This window comes from Amblyomma mixtum, chromosome 10, assembly GCF_055824585.1.
Source record: "Amblyomma mixtum isolate Tamu chromosome 10, ASM5582458v1, whole genome shotgun sequence".
In the NCBI taxonomy this organism is placed as follows: Eukaryota; Metazoa; Arthropoda; class Arachnida; order Ixodida; family Ixodidae; genus Amblyomma; species Amblyomma mixtum.
The window spans coordinates 23,921,105-23,937,230 of NC_143021.1; the positions used below are offsets into that span (position 1 = coordinate 23,921,105).

General features: G+C 46.9%; 1 protein-coding gene and 1 long non-coding RNA gene across 3 annotated transcripts; both read left to right on the plus strand.

The window, feature by feature from the left end:
- Positions 1–1,542: 1,542 nt before the first annotated feature.
- LOC149325367 (uncharacterized) lies at positions 1,543–4,556 on the plus strand. Of its 2 annotated transcripts, XR_016286074.1 has the most exons (4): positions 1,543–2,196; positions 3,083–3,176; positions 3,720–4,193; positions 4,235–4,556. It is a non-coding gene; the product is annotated as an uncharacterized LOC149325367 (long non-coding RNA). The 2 variants fall into 2 exon arrangements; XR_016286073.1 differs by having other exon boundaries at positions 1,548–2,196; positions 3,720–4,556.
- An 8,074-nt stretch (positions 4,557–12,630) lies between these two features.
- LOC149325368 (uncharacterized) lies at positions 12,631–14,192 on the plus strand. Its single transcript, XM_089564247.1, has one exon. The coding sequence runs from the start codon at positions 12,631–12,633 to the stop codon at positions 13,879–13,881; it is 1,251 nt and encodes a 416-aa protein (XP_089420373.1). The 3' UTR covers positions 13,882–14,192.
- Positions 14,193–16,126: the final 1,934 nt, after the last annotated feature.

The window sequence follows — 16,126 nt, forward strand, 5'->3', positions numbered from 1 at the left end:
ACTGCTACTCCTGCATTAAGAGTAAAAGAGCCTCGCTACTCCTGCAGGTCTCAATCTACTCTCTCTACAAACGAGAAAGAGTGAAAGGTCCTGTTCACTCCTCTTGACAAAAGAGTAAAATGGCATTTCCACTCCTGCATACCCCAAGGGAGTTCAGTACTTGTTTTACTCTTCCGCCCTTACGGCCATACAATCGTAAGGGCGCGCTAGCTTCTCGGGGCCGGCCTGCCAGCCTGGATGCCGGCGTCAGAAAAATGCACTGGTATTGTTTGTTCACGACCAAAGCTCTGGGATAGAGTATCATTAGCCAATGTCGAGTTGTTGGTAGAAGCGATAACAGCCATACAAATTTCCTCCCATAGCCGCTTTGCTGCTGCTCTGGAGTTCGCCTGGCCTCTGCTATAGCTCCGCTCCTGAAGGGGTCGCGGAAACCGAGCATATATTTATTTCCCTATGACGCGGGGTTCAGAGTAAAACGGTGCCGAGGGTAGCACCTAAGTGCTGGCCAGTTTCGAAGCGCATTCAGCTACAGCATCTATGTGAAATCGGCTAGGTTTAGCGACGACAAGGGCAGCCAGCGAGCAGCGCACAGTTCGTCGCCCGGCGCGATCGCGGGCGCCGTCGTTGCCGAAAGCTCGGCTCGCTCAATGATTCGCTCCGTAGCTTGCGAATCGCGCACGCAAGGCTGGAAAATCGAGCAGCGACTGGCCTGCGATTGAGCGAGCCTTTATGCCCACGTTTGCAGCACAGGTGAACAAATTTAGCACACATGTATGCATGGAATATCGGCGGCGTTGCGGCGATTCTTAAGCTCGTCCTCGACGCCATCATCACCGTTCGGGTGGACCCGAACATATCTTTATTTCACTACGAGACATAGTTCACAATAATACGTACTTACAATATGCAAAGAGTAGCACCTCAGCGCTAGCCAGTTTCAAAGCGCTCTCAGCTCTGGCATCGAAGTGAAACCTCCTAGGCTTAGCTACGAATACGGCAGCCAGGGAACAGGCCGAAGCTCGTCGCGCGGCGCGCTCGCGAGCAGCGTCATAGCTGAAAGCTCGGCTCGCTCAAAGATTGGCTCAGAAACTTGCGAATTGTACTCGCAAGGCTGGCAAATCGAGCAGCTAGCGGCTGGCCTGCGACTGAGCGCACGTTCGCAGTACAGGTGAACAACAATTAGCGCACGAATGCTTGGGATACCGGCTGCGTTGCGGCCACGTTAAGGCGATTCTTAAGCTCGTCCTCGACGCCATCGTCACCATACGTGACACACAGGCTGAGAACTTGAATTCGAGTACGTGCTAAAGTAAGCTGCTCGTATTATTCGGAACAATCTGAACTCGAAAAGACAGTTGCTTCTGTCGGCTTCCATGCATGTGGGCTCTTGCTAGTGAAAGTACACTCGAACAGGATGCGGCGAGTGCGGGCCGCTGTTGCATACAAGCTAAAGTGTGAAGCAAGTATCGTCGTAGTTCAGTTCCGTAACGCAGTTGATATCACAGTAATCCGCTTGTACGGGTCACATTTAAGCTCTGTTTCATGTAGATCTCCGTCGACCATGCCAGTGTCGCGTAGAGTAATGCATCGCAGCTGCTCTTTGTCCTACCGCTCGCGTCGAACATATCCTTGATATGGACCAGTTTGCGATACGGTGCGTTTCTTTGCCTTTTTTGTCGCATTTAAGGGATTTTCGCTGCCGTCAATCGAAATTGCATTCCGTCAACAGCGTCGTCTGCGCCGTCGTCTGCTAGGACACCCGGGGATGGGATCACAGGATCGCAGCTTCTACAAACGACATGTCAGCAAAAGTATCTAAAAGCGCTTTGGTATTCGCATTTAATAAAGAAATAAAATGAAAAAATATAATTTGTTTTTGTTGCGAACACAATTCAAATATTAGTAATAAAAAAAGCGCATTTGTAGGTTTTTTCAACGAAGCAAAACTGCAGCCGTCGTCGTCACGTTTTGTGTTATTTGGGTTTTCGTAGCATTGTTTGAGTGCTCGTGCGGTGGACGTGTATGAAGAACACAAGTGTGTTTTGGAAACCAACGACGAGAATTACGCCCTATCAACACTGGTGATTTTGAACGGGTAAAGCCCTGAAGAAAGGTAGCGCTACGACTTCTTGTCATCTGGAGAGGCAACGAAGAAGAATGTGCGGTTTTGCTAAGCCTTGATGAGCCGTCTGAACGGTGAGTCCCGTGTACGTTTCTTTACTTCTGATCTCTATTCGCACGCGTTATTAGTGTGCGCCTATATAGGGATGGCAGTGCAGGCTTTCTGCGTGCGGTTGCCTCAGCTATAATGCGTTAACGCCGATTCACACGACGGTCCGTTGGCCCGCGGCCCGCGCACTACGTATTCAGGCGCGCTGTCGGCCGCGGCCACCAGTTATCACAACAGAGTTATGCGGTCGCTTGCTAGCGCTGCGAAAAACAACAGACAGTGTTTACTACATTCCAATAGCATAGATTTGTGCTACGTAGGAGAGGATGATGAGCGTGCAGTGCCACGTTAGAGAGCGCTCTTGCTAGGCCAGCTGCGGACAGACAAGGGAACTGACAACGGTCGAGTTGCCTCGCGGCTGGTGCCCGTCGGATTGATTTGTGCTACATAGAAGATGACGATGAGCGGCAGTGCCGCGCGACAGAGCACTCGCGCTAGGCCAGCTGCCAACAGACAGTGCTCAGTGTGTGTACTCGTCGGATTAGTGCTTACGCCTTAATATTTGTCATACAATTTTTTCGGGGACAATGATCGCGTGTAAAAGGCTGGGGCATATCCCTTGCCTAGTCATTTGTAAATTTTTATCTGTGCTTCCCCATGGAACAGAATTTGACACAGTATTATGTCAAAGTTAGATCGTTCTTGCGTCTGCCCTGAGGTGTAGGTGTCGATGCTTCCTCGCCTTCAGATTTTGAGAACTGTTTGGGATGCAACTGCGCACTTATTTAGGATTTCAAGCTTTTTGCTATATCCCTCATTTGTGCGGCCCGCTTTCAAGTCGTTCGCTATATCGGTGATGGTTTGTTATTGATTTTCACTTTCTCTTATTTATTCTTGGTTGACTGCCACCAGCTGTGCTGCCGGCGATTCTCCGCGCTCGGAACTATTCCCAGGCACGAGACCCTACCCACAGACCTCCCTGCACCACACTCACCAGTTTTCTTCGGTATTTTTTTCCCTTGCTCTTACTTGCATTGCCACTAGGCAGTTTTTATTTCTGTGCAGATTTGTTAAATGCAATACCAATTTTCGTTTCATGCTGTGATGTGAGATATCGTGCTTCTTGCTAATGAATGCATGCCTTTTCCATCCTCTCATCATTTGTGCAAAGCAGACGGGTCTACTGGTCGCTACGTTCAATTTAAAAATACCTTCGGTGCTGCTGCAAAGCACCCTAGTAGTAATAAAATCATGTGCATGCTATATTCGAATAGTTACGCTCTTTTCATCATGCATAAAAATAGTGGTATTCCAGCCTGCTCATCTTTCTATGCGGGTGTGACAGTCATGTAAATCTACTGAAAAAATGTATATCGGTGCATCACATACAATCTGTTCATTTCTTTTGTCATGGACCCTCTCATTGCTTTTTGTGTTCCTATGTTACTACCTTATTCTAATTTATGAAGCAGTAGACAATTTCTTCTCTTGTCATTCATGACATTGTTACGGCCACTGACAACAGTTGCTCTGACATATTTATTTGCAGTTGCCAGCTGCCAGTATCTACTGGGCCATTCGTGCTTCCAGCTTTTGGCTGTGCTATCTCTCCTCAGCTGTTTGTGGTAGGTATTGTTTTCCAGTGATGCATACCTTACCTGCCTATTTAGAAAAATTTCGTAGACATAGGCTCACAGCCGGGTTTAGAAATGCATGCAGAGCTCTACGTGCACTTAGCAGCAGTACCTCCCTGTATAATCACATGAATCTGATCCTGAATTACATGAATGTAATTACATGATCTGTATGAAATAGTCGCTCATGAAGCTTTTGACTGCTGCTGTTAACATAATGGAATTTACACTGCTTCAGGTGCAGAGACTATTTCACACATGTTGCCTCTTATGCATATGTGCCCTCTGAAAGGACGAACATATTCCTTTATCCCTTTAAAAAACATTGTGTTCTATCATGATGCTTTACCGGTATTTCTGGTGTATAGACCAAAATGTCACTCAGTATTGTAACATGAAGCGGGAACTCAGTTTGTCCAATGTTTTAGAGGTAACATGAAGCGGGAACTGAGTTTGTCCAATGTTTTAGGGGTCCTAAAACATTGGACCAACACAGTTCCCACTCGAGTTATTGATCACTTCGCTCTCGCCCTACCATAAGCTTGCCGTCCAGGTTGGACAAATTGATAGAGCGACTGCTCCTGTGAAGTGGTGGTTCTGAGTTCGAACACCGGACCAGGACGAATATTTCTTTAACTACGAAGTTTCTGTGAAAGCTGTATAGCTTTCCATTGTAGCCATTTGGCTGTGCTCGAGTGGATGTCAATGAGTAATTACTCCTTATTACAGATCTTTTGTCAACGCCAAATTGATTCAGTAGCAACAAATAGTAGAAGGGTAAAAGCATGCTGCTCCCAAAAATTCGTTAAGCATGTTATAAAATGTATGCTGTATTGTTTTAACTGCTGCAAAGAAATAACGGTGATGTTAGATGCCCAGCCCCTATTAGGTAAACATAGCTCGCAATTAACACAGTGGATGGAAAAGAAATATGGACTTAAACCCTCACGACGACCCTCACCCCAGTAAAACAAAAAGTGCCAGTGTTGCCATACTTGAGAGCTTTGCTCTTTAAAATTGCAGTAGACTGCTACTCAAAGTTGACAAAAAAATGCGTCTCGTTTTCTGCATGTGCATTCCACAGTGCTGGTGCCATTTTCACTGGCCATTGACATTCAGTCGCATGATGTGCACCCCGCTCCTCGAGTTGATTTTGTTTGTCTTGTGAACCTGCCGTCAAAATCAGTGCAGGATAATGCTTCCCCAGTTGATCTGCAGTTAACCTTGTCCTTTGCCAGCTGCTGTCACCCTTTCTCCACAGAGAAGGGCGGTGGGAGTCCAAGCCAGGTGGAGTTGAAATATTTGACTAGTAGTGGACAGGGATCCTGCGGTTTGTTGAGGACACAGGCAAATTGGAGACTTATGGAAGAATTTTTTTACCAGCCAAAAAAGACGCATACACAAGACAGAACCGCACAGGACAAGGGCTGGTAAAAGCCATAGTCCTCTGTGGTTCTCTCTTGTGTATGCGTGTTCCTTGGCGGGTAAAAAAATTCCTCCGTAAGTCTCCAATTTGCCGGTGTCCTCCACAGATTGGAGGATCCCTGTCTGTTACTAGTCAAATTTCATTACTCCACCTGGATTGGACTCCCACTGCCCTTCTCAAAACTTTTGAAATCCTGTTGCCCTAGCAGATCATCAGCTGTCGGTTGTATTACTTTCGCTTCAGTGAAATTTGACATGTAGCGGACAGGGATCCTAGAATTTGTGGAGTACACAGGCAAACTGGAGACTTATAGAATTTTTTTTACCAGCCAAGGAAGACGCATACACAAGATTCGTTGTCTGTGTTTCACAACTGAAAGTTCTAAATGCGTGCAAAAGTGTATCGTGCATTCGCACGTATTTTGAAAACTCAATTTCTGCAGCATTAGGTTTTCGGAATTGGAGCTGTAGCATTGCCGCCACAGAATCCCGCTCGTTAACAAAGCGCACACTTATTTGCTAGGTATATATTCGGTATACCGCAACCAGTACACGTCACTGTTTGGAAGGTTCTGTCGTGAAATTTCTGATTGTGCAAGGTAGCTTTTCTTTTAAATTCAAGCGCTCTCTATTTGCTTTTTCCTGTGCATATTCATCGGTCGTTTCAATTCGGAAGCGTTGGTGGTGCAAGACGTGCATACGGAAGCTACGTTTGTGCACAAAGCTCCTGGATTTTTGAAAGCGCAGCTCTGACAGTTCTCGTTGTCATAAATAAGTACAAAGCAGCCTAATCTTTTTGGACACACCATTTCATGCTCTTAGCTGTTTCTGAGAAACAGGCTGCCTTTTTTTCTGTTTTTGGTGTGAAACATTCCTAACAACTTCTTTCTTTCTCGATGCACAGATAGCCTATGCATACACGGGCAGCTTGATTGCAATATTTAGGGCAATATTTATAACAGGTGCAGTGAGCCTTGGTGCATGTGGACAGAAATTAAGCTAGGGTGGGGTGGGGTATTTTCGCACAGGGTAATATTATGCGGAGGGTTCGGCGTATTGAAACCGAGTCTTTCTGAGCTCTTATTAGACGTCCCAGCACCAGGACAGTAGTTGAGGCTTTTCTTCTTTGTTGTCTAGTCAATGGTTTCCATCACATAATATAGCCTTAATTCTAGCTATCCCGTGGCCGTCTAACAGAACGATGCAGATATACTGAAGTGATCAGTGTTGCATAAAAGTAGTGAGAACATTGCAAATGCAAGGCAACTTCATTGGTTTGCAGTGCACTAACGTGGCAGTCAGAGAGAATTACACATTACATTTGCAAATCTAAATTGTGCATAATAGTATGGACTGGCACGTAATGTGCGAAGTAATCACAGTTATCTCGTTCATGCCAAATGCTAGTGTCAAACATTGTCAGTATTGCATATTTATAAAGAGCAGGCATGCTGCGCCTAACTTGTCGTTGGATAGATTTTATTACTATGAAAGCAAAAAGTTTACACATGGCTGTCGTGTTCTTGCGTGGGAAGTAGTATTACCTTAAATGAGTATAAACACCAAATTTTTGGTTATGTGTGTTCTTTGTAGTGACGTGCTGGGCATTCGTATACATAGAATTGTTGCATAGTATTCGTCTCCAATCGCTAAATAATTACAACCAGGACAGCAGCTTGGGCATGTTGGTTATTCATTCTTGATGGAACAGCGCAAAACATCGGGACAAGAGACAAGCGCTGACTTACAACTGGTTTTTATTTCGAAGAAACATTGCTTCTTATACCTTCTTCACCCTCTCAAAAAACACATGCGTCGCGACCATATCGTTCAAGCGTCCACAAAAAAGCATAAGACAAATAATCACAGATATTTATAATCACATTTTTAACATGTCAAATTCTTTCTTAGTCAAAGCAACAGACGGCGTGCTGACACAATCGTCGCGCAGACTCGCTATCGAAGCTGCCTCGATTATTTCCCGGACTAACTGGTCTTTGTGATTAGCCAAAGCTTTGCATTTTTGGAAAACCGGTGCACAACTAGTTGAAGGGCAATCTCTGCAATGGATTCCCAGGTTCCTGCAAGCTTGCTCGAAATTATTTTTGTGTTCTAGCAGCCTTTCATTCATGCACCTGCCAGTCTGCCCAATGTACTGTTTACCGCAAGTCACTGGCAACGAATAAACAAGGCCTTCGGTGCACTCCACAAAGGGGGTTCGATGCTTTATCGTGCATCCCTGCTTCTTTTTGGTCGGATCGGAGTTGACTCGTCTGCACAGACTTTTGAGTTTATTAAGAGCAGTCATCACTACATTCACGCCAGCTTTTCGACCTATGCCTTTCAGGCGATGGGAAATATTGTGAAGATACGGAATTGCTACTACCGGCCTCCTTTCTTTCTGTTTCTGTGCATCATCTTGCTGCTCGGGCCTAGCCTGCATCAGGTGCTTTTTCATCTGCTTGGCAACAGATACCAACAGGTGCGAGGGGTAACCCGAGTTGCCAAGCCGTTCCGCCTGGCGAAGAAAGCTCACATTCATTTTGTGAACACAGGATTTCCTCAAGGCATTCGTGAAGCACAAGTTCACAATAGCCCTCTTGGTCAGCTTAGAGTGAGCTGATTGGAAGGGCATTGGCGCTTTCTCCGCTCTGGGCTCATAGGCCCAGCAGGCGTGCCCTCTAGTGAACTCAAGTCTCAGGTCTAAAAACCTGAGTGACCCTTGAGCAGGAAGCTCGTGCGTGATAATAAGTGGCTGCAAAGCCTGCGCAAAGCGACCCACCTCCTCCATTACTGCTTCTAGCGTATTCGCCCTTTGGCCATCACAAAGAACTAGGTAGTCATCAACGTACCTAAATACCTTTTTAACACTAGTACCTGCAAGGGTTACGTTCAGGAACCTGTCTTTTCGCGCCAAGTACAAATCACTGAGTAGAGGCGCGATACATGAACCAATGCAAACACCGCGTTTCTGGAGATACACTTTTTCCTCCCAACAGACGTAAGTTGACCTGAGGTACACTGCTAATAGCTCCAGGAACCCCCTAATAGACATTCCGCAGGCGTTTTGAAATGCAACAGCACCATGCGTATCTATGCATTCTTCTACAGACACCATCAGCTCGTCATGCGGTATGGAATAATACAAATCTTTTACATCAACTGAGCATGCGGCAAAGGCACTGCTAGAATTGTCAGTTAAAAATCTAGCTATATCGTCCGAAGATTTCACCTGAAATGGGTCGTCAATTGTTAGTAGTTTTAATTTTGCTTGCAAGAAGACACCAAGAATCTTTTGCCACGTCCCTCCCTCAGAAATTATTACCCTCAAGGGCCAGTCTGGTTTGTGAGTTTTTACAGTGAAAAACGCGTCCAAGTTAGACTTCTTGCAAGTTTTTATGCCTCGAAGGAGGTAGTCAAGTTTAAGTTCTTTGCATAGCTTCATAGCAGTTACCTTTGCTTTCCTAACAGCTGATGTCTTGTGCTCGTCAAAAACAGAGCTGATGGTTTCTAACGCCTTAGTTTTGTACAAGTCCTTGGAAATCACAGCAAAGCCCCCCTCTTTGTCAGAGGTCAGCAACACAAGGGAATTGTCTTTCAAGTACCTTACAGTACGTCCCACTGGGAGATTCCTCTCGCAGAGCTGGTAGCGGCCAACGACGTCGGCTCCGTCTGAAATACACCTTGCACTTTCCTTGCACCTTGCTGCGCGCTGACTACAATGAAAGGAGAAGAGGCATGACCGAACAAAGCCAAGAAAACAAGATCCACACGCTTGGTGTGGATGTTCTGCCACAACCGGTCCGCGAGGTGCTTAGCCTTGGGCCTAAGTTTGCCATCCAACCTAAGAAGACAACACCGGAGCTTCTTGCCATGGTGCGGCGCGTTGCCAAGGCAAGCCCTGAGTCGGAAAGTGCAAGGTGTATTTCAGACGGAGCCGACGTCGTTGGCCGCTACCAGCTCTGCGAGAGGAATCTCCCAGTGGGACGTACTGTAAGGTAAGAAATGATAGGCGTAACGTTAAGAGATCGGAAGCGGGCGTAGTGGGTGAGGGAACAAACGCGGGTTGAAGACATCCTAGTCGAAATCAGGAGAAAGAAGGGTGCTTGGGCAGGGCATGTAAGACGAAGGCAAGATAATCGCTGGTCCTTAAGGGTAACGGAGTGGATTCCAAGAGAAGGCAGGCGTAGCAGGAAGCAGCAAAATGTTCCATGGGCGAAGGTTTGCAGGAACACGGTGGACATAGCTGGCGAAGGACAGGGTTAATTGGAGAACATGGGAGAGGCCTTTGCCTTGCAGTGGGCGTAGTCAGGCTGATCATGATACTTGCAGAAGAGCTTGCTCATGTTAAAATTTTCATTTGGTAAATATGTGCTTGTTTTACATGCACACAGCTTTTGAAAGGACTAGCATAGTGATAATTGTATTGGGCTTCATAAAATTGTAGCTCTGAATGAAGGTTTGCAATGAAAGGTGTCTGCACTTGGTCACAATATAGGTACACACTAGTGGCGACATGACACACACGATCAGTACATTCTAGTTGTATTCTTTCTTTTTTTTCATGGGGTTATATGCAGGATAGTATGAAAAGGGCATTGGAATTGACTCTTACTTGCATTATTTTCATTCATGTTTGCAGGCACCCGGAGAAATGCACGCATAGCCAAAGCTCCTTCACTCAGCCGAGCAAGCTACGGCATCATCCAGCATCTTAGTTTCTTTTGAGCGCTTACAGCTCACTGCGGTGGATTTGGTAGATGGGTTTACTTTGCTTTTGGCAGTGTTCTTGGCATTTAATGTCAAGTACACCCCAAAAACAAAGCGGGCTTGTCTGCTGCTTGAGACACTAATGGGGCTTGATCCTAGCGAGCGCCTCCCGAGCGTGTTTTGGGCAGCCACAGCAATCACAGCAATGACTTGAGAAATAAAAGTTATCAGTGTTGTACATTTGTGTCATTATTTCTTGAACCATTGTTATTCCCAACGCAGACAGAGCACCATACTAATGTGCAAACTGTAGTGTAGCCATAAAGTAGTTGTATGAGCAAAAATTATTCTACTCAAAGATTATAATCCCTTTTGCTCATTACTCTTTTGTAGATGTAGCGCAGGTGGATCCTGCAAAACATATGACCAACTTGCTCTGAAGAATATGTGAAATAAGAAAATTAGTACGATACATTGAAAACACGTGAAACTCCTTTTGAAGGAGTAAAATAAGATCTGGGCTGATAATCCTTGAAGGAGTATAGTCACTCTAACAAACGGAGTCCTGGAACTCTACCTGAAAGAGTAGTAGGATGCTGTTTCAATGTGGTAGCTTTACTCCCTCGGAGGAGTGCCTGTACTCTATTGCAGGAGTAGTACAGTACTCCTTGAGTAGGTGTTGGATCACTCTTTGTCCAGAGGGAGTAATTTTATTCTGGAAAAAGGAGTGGAATATGGGACAAGCGAATACTCCTTCAAAGTGTGTTCTGGGCACTCCTGTGCACTCCTTTAGTTCTAAGAGTGTGGGCAAAGTGTCAGGGACTTTGGCATGGGGGTTGGCCATCAACCCCAGATCTTTTTGCAAATGTAACTTGGGTAACTATCCCCCCAAAATACCTGGGAGTGCCACTAAATTGCTACCGGGACAGTGATGCATATTGGAAAGAACAAGCGAACGAACTACGGGAAAAATCAGGTAGATGGAAGGGGGCACATTTATCAATCTTTGCGAGAGCGACGGTGTGTAACTTGTTCTTTTTAAGCAAACTGTATTACGTCATGCAAGTGTTGTACTGTTCCCGGGCAAATGTACAGAAGATACATCGCATTTTAGCTGTTTTTGTTTGGTCCTCGACCTGGAAACGGTGCCGACGGACGAATTTGTTTAGACGTGTGAAAGATGGTGGCCTTGGGCTAGGACATATGTTTCTGCGCCAGCTTGTAAACAGGCTTTTCTTTTTCGAGATGTGCGTGACCCTTTTTTGAGAACTATGTGTCAACTAAGGTTGACCCGTGTTTTGCCTGATTTTGTTGTGGGAACAAATTATTTTTTCCGGAAGAACTTTACGTTACTTCAGAGAAATTGCTGATAGCGTTAAATTTCTTCTGGTGCGTTTTTCGAGAGAATATTTAAGTGACGTGAAGCGGAAAAAGCTGTACGGAGATCTGTGTGATGTTGTTTTTCCAGTGCCAATGTACAGAGCTTTGTACGATGGAGGCCACGGAGGGAATGTTCTGAAGAGAGTAAAAAGAATGCAAGTACAGCCAGGAACCAAAACTTTTTTCTTCAAGTTACATACAGAAACACTATCAGTTAAAAAGTTTTTAGAGGGAAGGGGTTTATTCCTACCGTGGGGTTCGCATTGCCTAATCTGCAAGTGTCCCGAAACAATAGACTATGTGTTTCTTCACTGTTAGGGGGGGGGGGGGGGGGCGTTTTGCAACGAACAATAAAAAAAGAGCTGCCGCTTCATCCCTACGGTATCAGATATTTGGCAATTGAAAACCAGGACGGGTTCCCGTTTGATCAGGTAATGCTCTGGGGCCTCCATAGTATATGGCGCTCCAGAATGGCGGGGTATCACTGCGATTCTGACGCGAGACCAGCCCGGATGTATTTTCGAGAAAATGCACGTAGACTTGTGGAAATAATGAAACTGCAAGCATGTGTACCCGATTGGCTACCCAGGATGGAAAATTTGACTCTGTTGAGAGAATTTTAAACTTGACATGGCCTGCCAGGAAGATCTGGCAGGTTGCTGGTTTTCAAAGTTTGGTTTCTGTAATTTTTGTGTTGTTTTCTCGAAGGCAATAAAGAAAAAAAAAGAGTGGCGCAGTGCAAGCGTGCTGGACCCTTAGCCCAGAGGTCTGTGGATCGAAACCACGCTCTGCTACTTTTTTTTTTGCTCCCTCTCTCTTCTGTGACAGGGTCTGTCACATGGCAACCATGCTGATTGAAATTGAAATACCTGTAACCTTTCCCCGCTCCCTCGTTCAGCAGAGTGGCGCAGTGGAAGCGTGCTGGGCCCATAACCCAGAGGTCCGTGGATCGAAACCACGCTCTGCTACTTTTTTTTTTTTGCTCCCTCTCTCTCCCATCTGTGACAGGGTCTGTCAAATGGCCACCATGCTGATTGAAATTGAAATACCTGTAACCTTTCCCCGCTCCCTCGTTCAGCAGAGTGGCGCAGTGGAAGCGTGCTGGGCCCATAACCCAGAGGTCCGTGGATCGAAACCACGCTCTGCTACTTTTTTTTTTTGCTCCCTCTCTCTCTCATCTGTGACAGGGTCTGTCAAATGGCCACCATGCTGATTGAAATTGAAATACCTGTAACCTTTCCCCGCTCCCTCGTTCAGCAGAGTGGCGCTCAGCAGAGTCCGCCTCCGGCTTTCGAGGGGAGCGGACGCGGCATGGCTCTCTCCGTGCGAGGTCCTTTCACCGGCGACGGCCGGGGTACGCGCGCCAATCACCCCCCCGAGGGGTACAAGTTCGTGCTACCGTCGCTGCCTTCGCACGAAGGCGTGAAGGATTGCGTGTTTCTGCATTGTGACGTGGATGGCAGGCCTTATAAGATCGAGGATTTTCGGACGCCGCTCGAAGAAACTGGTGTTTTGAAGGCCGTGGCAGGAATTGGCCCGTACCAGATGGGACACGTGTGGCTGATCAAGCTGCGCACTCAAGAGGCCAAGGACGCGCTGGTGCAAGCCGGTGGTTTGGAGGTGAAGGGGCGGTACTGTGCCGTCATCGATCCGGTACGTAGAGAGATAACCGCGAAGATCCACTGGGTTCCTTTCTACGTGCCAGATGAGACCCTTCGAAAGATCTTGAGTGAGTTTGGGGAGGTGATCGACATCCGCTTGGAAGAATGGCATGCGAGTGGTTTCGAGCTTGCGGAATCGACGACCCGTGTTGTTCGCATTGTTCTCAAGGAAGGCGTCACCCCGGATTCCCTCCCGGACCTTTTCAAACTAGCCGACGGCCCTGCACTCGTCGTCGTGCCCGGTAGGGCGCCGACTTGTCTGCGGTGCAAACTAAAGGGCCACATTCGCCGGGAGTGCCAGACGCCAAGATGCAGCAAATGTCGCGCGTTTGGACATGAACGCATGGATTGCGTACGTACGTACGCCGTCGTAGCCGGGGCAACCAGGGTGGCTGAGGAGACCAGCCACCTGATGGACGAAGAGGAGGCGGAGAAGGCAGCTTCCTCGGAAGATAGGGCAAAAGGCAGTACAGTGCAAACAGCGAGCGGCGAGGATAAAGCGCCAGCCGAAGTCTTGCCTAACGAGGAAGGGAAAATTCAGGCAAGCACGGCTGCGGTGAAGGAGCCAGCAGCGAGCCAAGGTCAACAGCCGGGGAGCGCCGCAGCTGCCCCACGAAACGAAGCTTCGAACAGCGGAATTCAAGGAGCCAAAGCACAGGTTTCCGGGAAAAACGACACCGACACCACAGACGCCATGGACGCCCAGCCAGCGTCGACAAAGAGGCGCCTGGAGAAGGCCGAGGGTACAGTGGGGGAGCAGCGGCTCAACCAGCTCGAGAAGGAATGGAAGGTTGCAAGAGGGAAGAAAGGGAAATATGTGCGCCCTTCCCGTGCGTCATCGCTGTCGCGCGTCGACGGCGACCCTTCCCTGGAGCCGAGCAGGAGTTGTGCAGGCGAGTAATCGCCTTGCTTTGGGTGAGCCCTCGTTGTCACAATGGCTCCTGTGCTCGCGCCTCTCCGGCTAGCCACACTGAACGTGCGCGGCCTCGGAAGTAAGAGGAAGCAGTACCAACTAAAAAGGCTAATGGTGGAAAGGGAGCTGGATGTAGTCGCGGTACAGGAGACAAAAGTGGAGAGCGAGGGCCGCACTGACTGCATGGTGAGCCCGTTCCGTGGTCTTTATGATGTGTGCGTCAGCCATTCTGTTGGGACATCGGCCGGTTGCTGTTTGTTTTTGAGGAAATCGGCTGGGTTTGTGATAGAAAGTGTCACTAGTTGCTTGGGGGGACGTTATGTCATGTGTGACTTTAAACACGGAGATTTAGATGTTCGTGTTTTGTGCATCTATGCGCCGACAAAAGCTAAAGAGAGACTGGGTTTTTTTGAAAACGTTGCTGACTTGTTTAAATGCAGTAGGCATCTCCTTGTTATGGGCGACTTCAACTGTGTATGCGAAATGGAGGACAGAACGCCATCCAACACCTGCAGAGATGCAAGTGCGGTATATCTGTCAGACCTTATAAATGAGGTAGACTTGCTGGATGGGGCCTATTTGGCAAGAGGTGGCAAGCGTCAACATTTCACTCATTATCAAGGATCTAGCCATGCTAGATTGGATCGTGTTTACATATCGTCACCACTTGCTCCTAACTGTGAGGACTATGTGGTGGAGCCAGTTTCCTTTAGTGACCACAGTTTGGTTATGGTATCATTAGGTAGAAAGAAAAGGAAGAAGGTTGAATGGGGCTTGTTTATTTTTATTTTTTTTTATTCAAATACCACACGGGCTCCGACTGGAGTATTATGTGAGGGGGGTTACATAACTGGGGTGGGAAAAAGAAGCAAGTAGAACATGGTTATTTTAACATCGTTATACAAAGAACAAGCAACCAACCAGAAAATAGAACTAAATTGAAAAACGCACTACAGAACACACTTCACAAGAAAATACTACTTATTTTTTCTTTGAAAATAACATGATCTGTGATGTGAACAATGTTGTCAGGAAGACTATTCCAATAAATGATTGCACGGGGCAGGGCTGATGAGTTGAATGCAGTGGTCCTTCCCGAAAGGCGCTTAAAACTGAGGTGATTATGCAATCGGTGAGATGTGCGGGCCGGTTTTGTAAGGGGTAGTGTGAAGGAATGATGGCTGTAAACAATTTTATGGAAGAGACAGATAAGTGCTATTGTTCTGCGAGATTCTAAGGATGGAAAGGATAACGAAGCCTTAATGTTAGTTATACTGGAATACTGTGGAAACTCAACGCGGATTTGTTGAATGATGACGCGTTTGTTTTGGGAACGAAGGAAGAATTACACGCACTTTTAACATCAGACGGAAGGACCATAACTGAACGATGGGAAACCTTTAAACAAAAGGTTAAAATGAAAGCAATAGAAAGAGGGGGCGAGTTGAAGCGTAATGCGCAGAAGGAAGAGAAAAGCCTCAGACAGGAGCTAGAAGCGCTGCTTCAAATAGAAGCCCAACTCCCCGGCGGGTTCGGACAGGAAATACTAGCAATAAAAAGAAAGCTTGAGAAACTAGACGAAAATAAGTATAGAGGAGCAATTATACGTGCACGGGGAGAAAAGCTACTGGCGGGTGAGGCTCCAACTAAGCGTGCCTTATCAGATGAAAAAGCATATGCTAGAGCTAAAGAGATATTAGAGATAGATTACAAGGGGAAAACGACGTACGACCAAGCTGGTATTAAGAACGCCTTTGAGGATTACTACACGGAACTGTTCGGCCACAGATTACCCGATAAACCGGGGATTGAAGAAGGTTTTTTCACAGTAATGCCTAGGCTGGACCTTGATACTACAACGGCACTCGAAAGAGATATCACCGTTGGTGAAGTCGAAAGAGCCATCGACGAACTAAACCTTGGAAAATCGCCAGGTCCAGATGGACTGAGTGCCGCTTTTTACAAAGAGTTTAAACCTGGTGTCGCTGTGGCCTTGCATGGGGTATTCGTGGAGTCAGTCGAGTGTGGATTATTGCCGCCCTCTTTTACGCGCGCTCACACAGTTTTGATTCCGAAAAGCAAAGAGGAAGTAAAACTTCGCACGGTCACTGGATACAGACCAATCACACTAACAAACGTAGACTACAAGGTGCTGATGAAGGTGTTGGCGAGACGACTCCAGGCTGTAATCCAGGATTTAATCGGCCCCCATCAAACATTTGGTATTAAAAAC

Excerpts from the sequence above, each read along its gene's own strand:
- LOC149325368 (XM_089564247.1), top strand. The coding sequence starts at position 12,631 with ATGGCTCTCTCCGTGCGAGGTCCTTTCACCGGCGACGGCCGGGGTACG.